Raw genomic sequence first — 11774 nt, 5'->3', positions numbered from 1 at the left:
GTAAATATTATTCAAGCTCCAAGTGAGCTGCAGTAATGATTAAACGTTGATTCTTGTGGGGAAATTACTTCAATTCATAATGTTGGAGAAAACTCCTATACGAATGAGATGGAGCAACACATTCATAGACACGGAAACTCAAGCACATAGCCATCAGTTCGGGCTACTGAACTGCTAGCCCGAATATGCCTTGTTGGCTTGTGGCAACAGGCAAATGAACGATTGCATAAAGAGAAATGGAGCATAGATTCAAAACTGATGTGAAGGTTCTTTCAACACTAAGCACCCTTCTCATAGAAATATATAAATCTAATTGTAAAGCACAAGTTGCTGGAAACAAAAATCTAATACATATTGATTCTTATATGAAATACATATAATCCCAAAATCAGAGAAGGAAGCAACATAAACACTCTAGCCTCAACATAATCCCAAAATCAACGATTAGCCTTTGCAACTCTTTCAATCTCATCCTTCTTCTTGATGGCATAGCTACAGAGCACAAAACAAAAATAAGTCACAGAAATCTTGAAACAGCTATTAGAATCTTTCAAACCATGAAAGTAGTATGGACATTTAATGCATTTAAGCAGCTACAAGTTATTTCAAAATTCAAAGCTTGTGTACATTCAACAATCAAAATCATAATACATATCAACCACTGGAGTCTGCATCGGATCAGCTACAAGAAAACAAAGATCAGGTATGTTGCAAGTTTTTATCGCCCGTTTGGTAGCTATAATACATTGTGTTAATGGTAATAGATAAACGAACTCCATCCCCAACAATGTATTACATTGTGTTAATGGTAATGGATAAATGAACTCCATCCCCAACAATGTATTTTCCTACACACAATCTCGGTACAGTTCAATACTACCTCTAGGGTGGTAATGCAAAGATATGAAGAGCGGTATTCGATGATGGACAGGCAATTATAATAAACAAAACAAAGAGAGAATTTCATCACAACTATACATTCTTACTGGGGATCGGTAATAGCATTATGATTAAAGTACCAACTCTTTCTCAATTTCATGACAGATCACAAACAATACCATGAAGCAGTAGCTATTATGTCAAATTCTAGATATAGAAGAGCAATTTACCAATTAGTGGCTTAACAGATTCAAGTAGAATAAAATTACCTGTTAGATGAACCCTTAGCAGCATTGATGAGTTCATCAGCAAGGCACTCAGCAATAGTCTTGATGTTCCTGAAAGCACTCTCACGAGCCCCGGTGGTAAGAAGATAGATTGCCTGATTAACACGCCTTAAAGGAGAGATATCAACGGCTTGACGCCTCACAACACCAGCAGAACCAATTCTGGTAGCATCTTCTCGTGGTCCACTGCATAAGACAATATGGTTTCAAGGAAACAATGAGAATCATATAATTAAATCCATACAACAAGAACATGAGCAACCAAACAATAGTATTAGGATCAAGAAACTTCGAAGGCACTACCTGTTGATAATTGCATCAACAACGACTTGAATAGGGTTCAAGTCAGTCAAGAGATGGATGATTTCCATGGCATGCTTGACAATACGAACAGCCATCAACTTTTTCCCGTTGTTGCGCCCGTGCATCATGAGTGAGTTGGTCAGCCTCTCGACAATTGGGCATTGAGCTTTCCTGAAACGCTTCATTTGATATCTTCCAGCAGTGTGAGGCACATATGTGGCATGCTTAACAGCAGTCACTCCAATGTAATCGGCCAAAGCAATGTCGTGCACCTAAATGTCAAATTGACAGCATATCATCAACACAATACCTCAAATAGTTCAAAGGAAGCATATAAACTAGTTCAATAGTCTGCAACCCACAAACCTGCGTGTCATCTGTAGCCACTTTCACACCCATATAAACATCAATACACTCATGAACATTATGCAGCACGCTTAAATAATCAACAAAAATATACTCGAAAAATTGTTGCATCCAAAAAAACAAAGGTAGAACATAACATAACCATGACAATTAGATTTAAATTTGACAAAAATATCACTACACCAAAACTACAACGAAGATAAAAAAAAAATGATTAAATCACATAAATAACACTTTTCCTCGATGAAGCAACCTTATAAATTAAGATTCGCAACTCTTACTACACACATAAAATCAAAACGACAGGTTCAATAATTTTTTATGTCAAAATCCATTATTAATTTATCATCTTCAAATTAATTAGCAAAAAAAAAGCTACTAAAACTCAAAGATCTCTTTTTTTCAATATTAACAAACACAAATCACATTTATCCACAAACATGTAAATAATAATACGAGATAACAAGATAAATCACTGAAAAAAAAAATCAAAATCAAGAAAATAAGACCTAATTTAACAGATAAACGAAGAAAAACTAGAGAAGAAGATTTTACTAACAGTGACATCGTCGAAACCCCATCGGCCGAAAAGCTTGACTTCATTCTGCAATGAATCAGAAGATTCAACTGGCAATGGAACTGGTGCTACATCCGCCGCCGCCATTGTTGAGATTGAGGAGAGAGAAAGTGGAGTAGAGAGAATGGAGGAAGGAGAAAACTGCAGAAGCAAAAGCTCGTTAAAACCCTAGAATGCGAAGTTTATGAATACTGTTTTTATATCAGAGAGAGTTGGGTATACAGGCTTTTGCCCTTGTGCGGCGTGTAAATGGGCCTATAATATGGCTGATTTATGGGTTGGTTAGTGTGAATATTGTGGCCCGTTGGGTTTAGAGCAGAATTTGATTGGTATGGTCCGAATATAGTTATTGAAAAGGACTAAGGATACTATAATATGTTGGCTTAAAAATGTTACTAATTTTTTTTAATAGATACGATGCAGAATAATTTAAAGAAATTGCGGAAAGAGAATATAACATTAATATTTTCTTGTAAGCATAATAAGAGGAGTTCACTCATGGTACACCCGGGTGTACCCTGAACATGGTACACCCAAGGGTATTTTTGTAATAAATTAGAACTTCATGTGCTCATTTGACACCAAATTTGCTCATATGAGCATTTTGCTCATTTACTCATTTGCTCATTTTACTCATTTTGTAATAAAAATGTTTGCTCATTTTCTTAAATGAGTAGAAATTTTTGTTCATCTGCTCATTTGTTCATTTTGCTCATTTGCTCATTTGCTCATTCGCTCATGTTGCTCATTTGGAGAAAATAGTCTTGGGTGTACCATGAGCATGGTACATCCAGGTGTACTATAAATATTCTCATTTAAGAGTGTTGAGATGTTTATACTTGTTTAAGACTTTTTAGTTAATTATAATTATTAATAACAAGACTTCATCATATTTTATTTGATACATTAGACAACAAAGTCATAGTGTATTGATGGTTAAACCATTACTTCTCATTTCAAAGGTCACGTATTCAATACCTTGCATTTACACTATTTTTAAAAGTTTAAAAGTAAACTAGTTTTTTTGCCCGGGAGATTCCCCGAGTCAGTTACAATAAATAAATATGTTGTTATTTTTTATTATTTGATAATTTATTTTGCTACTTTTCGTATTTTTTGTTCATTAAGAATAAATTGAAAAATTCACATCACGCGTGATAAGTAAAAAATATTTGAAAGCTTTGAGTTTGAAAACAATACCTAAAAAGTGATTGTGGTAAGAGAAAATGACATCAATATTCTGTTGTAAGTTACTTAATAAGAGTGTTAAAGATGTACTCGCTCTGTTTTTTTTTTAAAAAAATTGCTACATTTTCCTTAAATGATTGTTTCTTTTTAATTGCTATATTTTTATTTATTTGGGGTACTTGCCCATCATAAAGTAATACTTTTATATTTGTTCTTCTTTTTTTCCATCCAAGAATACTACCTTTTCACTTTTTTTCATTATTTTACATTAAATGGATCAAAAAATATACTCCAAAAAGCTTGAAAGTAATATTGCATAAATTATTATGCATACAACAATGTAACAATAAAAAAACGGATAGAGTATATATACTTGTTAGGTTTTTTTAAGTTAATTACAATTATTACAAGACTTTATCATATTTTATTTGAAACAATGAACAACAAAGTCATAGTGTATTGATGGTTAAACTCTTACTTTTCATTTCAAAGGTCACGTGTTCAATATATTTGTATGGTACATAGGCTTTCTTTCGCGTGCCTTTAAATATATTTGTATAGATTTTACTAAGTATAACTAAATAGATTACCGTTCAAGTAAACAATATTACAATGAACACATATTAACAAGACAACTTCAATGTCATAATACACTCGTATTTTTACATTATTTATAGAATAATCCACTATAAATTTATTTTACATATTGATAAGGAGAACTATCCTTTTAAATCAAAAATCTCACACAGGTTAATCCGACCTAGTTACACTTAGGCGGATCCGTTGGTCATAGCGTTATCCTCCAAATCCAAAACAAGTTCTCTACGAACTCCTGGATAGGTTTCAATATTAAACCTATACTCAGCAGTTTGGCCATGAGATGGAACATGTAGACTCTCAAATGTTGTCCCACTGAAGTAACTCTGAAAGCTCATGGATCGTATTGAGACAGATTCAAGAGTTTGACTATTCGTTTCCGAATCCGGGTCAATACTTGGACCCGATCTCTGATTGGGCTGGGGATAAAAGAATTTAAATTTATGGGCCGGGTCACTAGGATGAATGTTTACACTTGGTAAACGGCGGTAACGTGGGCTGTAATCTTTGGTAATTCTCACCCAACGTTCAAGAAGTTTAACGTTGATCTCTTCATCATCTCGTTCATAATCATCATTATCCATCTTTTTAATAAAGGATTGAGCTTCAAGAATCTAGAAACATTATGACAATTGACAAGACAAAATATAAGATTATAAGCTTAAAGAAAAATGTACAACTAGTAGTACGTGTACAATTAGTCAGTACAACTTGCAAAGTATGTCATGTCGAGTTATATCGAGTTCTTTAGTAAATAAGTTGAATTCGCGTAATCATAACTCAAATTGTTTAGTAAACGAGAGTGAACAATCCTAAATCATAACTCAACATATTTATTAAATAGGTCATCTCTATCCAACTATTCGTTTATTAAGCATGCACATATGTATAAATTAAACATATTAATTTGGTAACTTTCTTAATTTATTTTTTTAATGTGTAAATTTCATGTCAAAGTGATCTAGATTCAACTATTAAATAACGAAATCTTTAACAATTATAAGTCACCTTAATAATATTGATCAGGGCATGCCAATTAAACGATTATCATATCACGATCCTATTTGAAAGTTCAATCCTAATCCAACTCATTTAATATATAAATTATAATCAAGGAATAATTAAATTAAATCTCCAACAAAGTGTAAATATAAAATGAAAAAAGGTTACAGGTCAGAAACTTACTTGTGCCAAAGATTAGCAAGCTATGTCTAATTGGAGGTCTTATGTGGGAGAAAGAAAGGCGCTACTATAGTGCTTCTTGCTGGTGCTAATTAAACTAACAAATCATTTTACGTTATATATAAGGACACAATTTTAGCAATGAGACTTTGTTAATTTGTAAGTGAAGACATCAGAGAAAACTTCCACATACAAATAAATACACAAAATTATTAAGAATTATAAGGAGAGAAAGTGGATCCCAACTATGGAAGTGGATATAATAAGACAGATCAAGTAAACGATAATTTTTTGCAATAATGTACAATTTGACATGTTCTCTGCCAACGGACCAACTCAACCAAAAGGTTAAACTGATGGTTGACTGGTTGAGACCCTAGGAATTGGGCTGAAGTGTGGATGCAAGACAGACTTCCGTCATACCTGACGCTAAATATTCCACTGAGAAAGGAGGGGCGGATGAGATTCGAACACGTGACCTTTTTGTCACGCTAGCTCTGATACCATGTCAAGGGACCAACTCAACCAAAAATTTAAACTGATGGTTGAGGTCTAAGAAATAGATTTATACTCTATCATTTTCAACATAAAATTAATACACGGATTATTGACAATTTGTTCAATACATTCATAATCAACACTAGTTAGCAAATCAGTAGTCTTTTGCTTGAATGTAGAAACTAGGAAGTGTGTGTATGCTGTCATGTGATTCCAATGGTAATAAAGTGAATTTAATGGACAGTAAAAAATGTTGTTGGGTTGATATAGAAATCTCATGGAAAATGTACCTAGGGGAATATGTAGTAAGTTAATTTATCTATTTTGCGAATAATTAAACTTCTCATGATGTGTCAGTTTTCGTGTTTACGACAAGAAATTAAATAAACTTTCACAATTTTTCGTTTTACATTTACATAATTATGTTTTATATTAATCAAACAAGCACTTAACATGATGTATAGGTTGATTATATATTCACTTAGAAAATCGAGTAAAAGTTATTTATTTGTGCGTTGTATTTGTTCTCCTATAAATTAATTATATATTTACATCAAATTATAAATGTATGGCTTGATTGACACAAGGAAAATATAAAAATTAGATAGATATTCATCTCTGCACTTAGTCAACAAAGTCTCTGATATGCGTCTTTATCAAGATCTAATTATACCTTTCTTCTTATGGAAGGAAAATTACTAGAAGAAAAATTCATTTGGGTTTTACTGAATCAATGCCTTTGTTCTGATGAATTAATCCAAGTTAAACACTATAATGAACTAACGTCTATAGATGTGTGGATGGCTTCCATATGTATGCATTATACAATTTATTTTGCATGTAAACACTTGGCCAATTGAGTCTTGACGACTTCTTTTTAAAATCTGTGTATTCATCTTCTAGAACTTGTCCAAAAATATCAGGGATCAAAATTTGAAAGTTGAAACGTTCTCTTCTCTTATTCGAAGTAATTAATTAATTTTCGACCCTAATTTCACCTAGTGTGTACTATACGTGAATGGCTGGTTACTCTCTCTACTAGATGGTGTTGCTAGCTAGATTTTGAGGTCCATCTTTACACTTACAAATTAACTTGATCTGTGTTGAAGCTATGATGTATAGCGCACAACACATGTGAGTGTCTCACATTGATATAAAAAAAGAGAGATGAGTTTACTTTATAATCAAAAGAGGCTACACTCTGTATTGCCATATCATCACAGTTGGGATTTTTAATTTGCTCTAGACCAATTGGAAAATAAGGGGCCTCGTATCTGAGGGAAGAAGAGAGATGAATATACATGTCACCTTATGTTCTCAAGTAACGTTACATTAATTAGACAACAACACGTGGGTATTTAGGCCCTCTTCTTTTGGACAAAGCCAACACTTTACTTTGAATTGGAATCTCATAAGTCATACCTCAATATCTCCTTACATGCATAATGTCAAAAGTGAGCTATGTACGTATATAATACAACGAAAATTTATACCGTAATGATTACAATCAGATTCTACATAATTACGTTTTCTGTTACGTATATAGTCAAAATAAGCTACGTATATAATACGAAAAAAAAATGACGACCGAATCAAAGTTACACAATGTCACTTGTATTATTCAGCTAGCACTACCTAGACTCCTAGTATGTACAAAATGGATAAGGAGAAAGAAAAATCTAATGGCCTTATAATGAAGTATATCATATCTAAATATCATGTTACACTTTGATTTTCCAAATTATGTCAATTTCTTTTTTACAAGTTAAGTAGGAATAATAAGACATATATCTTGTTTATCTGAACTATGATGTACATGTACCTAATACAAGTAATGTTTCTTTACAAAGAGGACATTGGGCCTTAGTTCTGAGCCATGGGTCGATACAATCAACATGAAATGGGTGAGTACATGGTAATCTCTTTACGACGTCGTTAGGAAAGTATTTCTCCAAGCATATTGCACAAGTTGCGTCAAAATTATCCTCACATATCCTACCTCCAAATGGGCTAGTTGGATAAGAATCTATTGTGGGCTGATCAAGGCCCATGAATGTGTTGTTGGATCTGATCATTTGCTCATTACGAACTCTTGGAATTAGCTGAACCCAATACTCAAAGTTTTGGCCCGGCCCAGGAAATGATATATTTGGATTTACCGAAGTTTGGGCTCTGTGAAGGTTATTTTCTTCATCTTGAGGAGTTCTCCTCTCACATAAATCCCCATAGTAACAATATAATGAGACAATTAGTAGAAATACAGGTATTGCAATTAATATTAAGATTATGATTATATCATTCTTGGAAACCATATTCATATGTTATGTAGCTTTCTTAAGTGAAAATATGTGATAAGTAATTTACTAAAATAAGATCATATCGCCCTTGTTCATCTTTGTTTAGAAATTTAAAATTTTAAGTTAGGTACAACCTTCCGATATATAGAGAAGAGAAAAAAAGATTCTAGAAATCTTTTTCTTTATGATTCATGATCAGGTTTATGTCGGACATAAGACAAGTTAGACGCCACCTTTTAAAAGTGTCCCAACTAATAACCTGACCATTTGTTAGCAAATATTATATAGTTGTTTTTCGTAGTCTCGTTTAAAATTGTAAAGAGATGGAGTTTACCAAAAAGAATTGATCATGTAGTAGATTGTAGATTGATCTTCAAAAGAACTCACTTGGTACAAAAGCTTCAAAGGAATACATTGGTGAGCTTCGATTTCTCCATTACTTGATATACTGATACATTGGAAAAAACTAACAAATAAAAATGCAAGAAAAATCGGTGGAGTAAAGGATAATGGAAGAATACCAAATTAGGAGATAGGTATATATGTATATAATAAGTCAAATTTTGATTATAAAGGGTGATATTTATACCAATAGGACAAGTCTTTGTAAGGCGAGGAAGTGGATATCAACTACGTACTGGGGATGCGATGATCAAACAATATTTAAACATATATTTTCTCCTGTCTTTATTAATTATTAGTTTATCCATTTTTTTCACAGTGTTTTAGGAGAAATAATGTTGTGAGACATAAAAAAAATAGAGAAAGTACTATTTTATATTAAAGTTGAATGTATATGTGATGGAAAGTTAATGGTCTCATTCCAAAAATAGAAATAAGATAAATGGATAAACTGATAAGGGACATCCTAAAAAGGAATACGGATAAACTAATAAAGATCGAATGGAGTATATGAATTGTACGCTTGACATTTTCTGGTTTTCATAACTGTAAATGCTAGGCCTTTAGCAATTTGTACAATATATAATCAATTATCAATATATGAGCCATAGTTTTCGTAAGTCATGTGGACTTAGCTTTATATGCATATATTTATACCAATATGACCCTATTGTACGTTCTTTACATAGCAATATTATTCACCAAATTTATGGATGTGAGCTAGTTTGATTGGCAAAGTTTTGGGGGTATTACTATTAGTCTATTACCTAAGTTGTAGAACTAAATTTGTCAATATATTATATCAGACCAAATCTTCATATTTTCACTTAGTTATTACTCCCCCGATCCTATAATATAGTGTTTGTTTCTTTTTTATACGGTCTCCAAGACATAACTTTGACCTTTAATATTTTCAATTTCGTATTAATAAAAAATATAAAAAGTTAATATTATGAAACTATACATTGAGACGAATCTAATAAGGCCTTGTTTGGTTGACAAAACAAATCATGGGAAGTGCAAATTCCTAGGAAGTAGAAGTATATGAAGTTGTTTGGTTGACAAAACCATCGGAATTTGCATTTCCTACGAAGTTCTACTTCCTCCAAAATGGAGGAAGTTACTTACCTAGGTCCCCCTATGTAAGTAGAGCTTCCCATATGAAGTTCTACTTCCCATTATCAACCAAACACAATTTTACACTTCCTAGGAATTTCAAATACATGGAAAAAATAACTTCCTATATACAACCAAACAAGGCCTAAGATCCCACATAAATATGTTTTTTTATATATACAAATGAGAATATTCGGTCAAAGATTTTAAAGTTTGACCCACAAAAAATGAAATAAGCACTATATAATGGGACGGAGGGAGTATTAGACTACGTGTTATTATTAATAAAAAATTATGAAATCATATTATTTTGAAAATACACAACTAAATGAATCTAATAAGATTTTATATGAATCTAATTTTTCTTGTAAATTAGCATCAACATTTGGTTAAAGTTTAGCCTTAACAATAGACCATACCAAACAAGATTACACCAGATTAAATTAGATCTTAAACAATTTAGACATAATCACTTTATTTCAGACGGAGAGAATAGGGCAAAAACCTATTCACAGAAACATAATCAGATTGGTTAGGAACTAGGAAGTACGTGTGAGACATTAGCATTGTGTTTGTGTACAAGATAAAATTGATGATTGTTAGCTATATACTTTTTCTGGAAGTATCTTTTAATACTTCATTGGATGAAATAAAAAGTAGTGGAAATCTGACTCAAAAGTCAAAAGTACTGAAGATTGATGAAATTTTTGTTTCATATCTTCAATGTAAGGTATATTGTGAAAAAATCAAGCAAAAAGTCTGCAAATATGAGCAAATTAAATACCCATCAAATAAAAACTTCAGTATAGTATTAGAAACCAATAATAAGAAAGTACCAACTCAAATTAAATATCATACATCAAAATTAACCATAACTAAATTGATCTATCATATGATATGCAAATGACAACGATTACAACTGATGAACTTATTCTTAAATATAACAAAAACCATAGTAGATAAAGAAGGCACTTCATTTATGTAACACACATATGAATTGCATAGTGTACTACTAGGAGTACTACAATTAGGCACAGTGTTTGTAACAGAAGCAACGACGGCGGAAACCGCGGCAACGGCCACCGGGAAAACCTTCAGTTTTGCAGACATTAGCACAGTTGTTCCTGCTCACACAAATTCCCCTGAATCTGTAACTTGGCGACTCACATATTCTTGCTTCTACCACCTTGGTTCCAACCTCTGTAATTGATTTATTGCACATTTAGAACCAATGTATATTAACAAAGAAAACTTGTCACTAATGTCTAAGTAACGTTACATGACTAACATACTTCTATAGTTCTATATAGTACGTAACATGAGGCTCTCTAGGATAGTTATATCTTGTTTATTCCAACCTCTCGTTGTGTACATTGTAACATATTATTAGTCCTCAAAAACGGGGACGAAGTTATGTTGGGGCCTAAGAGGTCCACGAATCCTGCAGCCTTAATATAGCTTTGAAAAAAAATCAATGATAATCAATGATTATATCTTGTTTCATAGGTAAATTGAACTTGAACCCCTCTCAAATCAAGCCTGGCTTCGTCCCTGCTCAAAGATAAATTAAGTTGCATATTTTTCACTCATTAACTTCGATTCTTGTTTATGTTTCTTTTATATTCTACTTGACAAAATCGAAAAGATAATTTCTTTCAAATGTTTAACAAGTGAATATGTATATTGTTATGTAGTGTAAAACTAGCAATTTATATCACAACTCCCAAAGATGGGTTCTTAGAACTGGAGACTTGTGCAACAATGATTGGTCCAAATCCCGAAGCAAACTCCTGACCAGGCAACCTGCACAAAAGGGACCCACCCTGGAGGTTTGGGTGGTATTTCCCCCTCCGAAGCTTAAGTCAGATGTCAGGGATGTAAAGGAACTCTTAGAGAGAGAAAAGAGAGAGAGAGAGAGAAGAATTTATGACAGAGTAACAGTGCTATGCTCTGAAAAACGTACCTTTCACCCTGAAATCAAGGACTATTTATACTGTTTGAAATGACTGCTGTGCCTTGATGTCACCCTAATTTGGGAGCATCTGATTGGCTAATCAAAGTTTTGGGACACGTGGCAGCTGT

General features: G+C 32.7%; 2 protein-coding genes across 2 annotated transcripts; both read right to left on the bottom strand.

Annotated features, from left to right (window-relative positions):
- Positions 1-229: 229 nt before the first annotated feature.
- LOC104888122 (40S ribosomal protein S5) lies at positions 230-2586 on the bottom strand. Its single transcript, XM_010672990.4, has 4 exons — positions 2395-2586; positions 1470-1741; positions 1149-1352; positions 230-492 (listed from the first exon to the last, which is right to left on the bottom strand). Exons 1-4 carry the CDS (start codon positions 2497-2499, stop codon positions 438-440), a joined length of 636 nt encoding a protein of 211 aa, XP_010671292.2. The 5' UTR covers positions 2500-2586; the 3' UTR covers positions 230-437.
- Positions 2587-10712: 8126 nt separating this feature from the next.
- LOC125495804 (defensin Ec-AMP-D2-like) lies at positions 10713-10975 on the bottom strand. Its single transcript, XM_048640634.2, has one exon. It carries the CDS (start codon positions 10912-10914, stop codon positions 10720-10722), a length of 195 nt encoding a protein of 64 aa, XP_048496591.1. The 5' UTR covers positions 10915-10975; the 3' UTR covers positions 10713-10719.
- Positions 10976-11774: the final 799 nt, after the last annotated feature.

The sequence above is a fragment of the Beta vulgaris genome, chromosome 3, assembly GCF_026745355.1.
Source record: "Beta vulgaris subsp. vulgaris cultivar EL10 chromosome 3, EL10.2, whole genome shotgun sequence".
Lineage (NCBI taxonomy): Eukaryota > Viridiplantae > Streptophyta > Magnoliopsida > Caryophyllales > Amaranthaceae > Beta > Beta vulgaris.
This window is presented reverse-complemented; position numbering and strand designations above follow the sequence as displayed.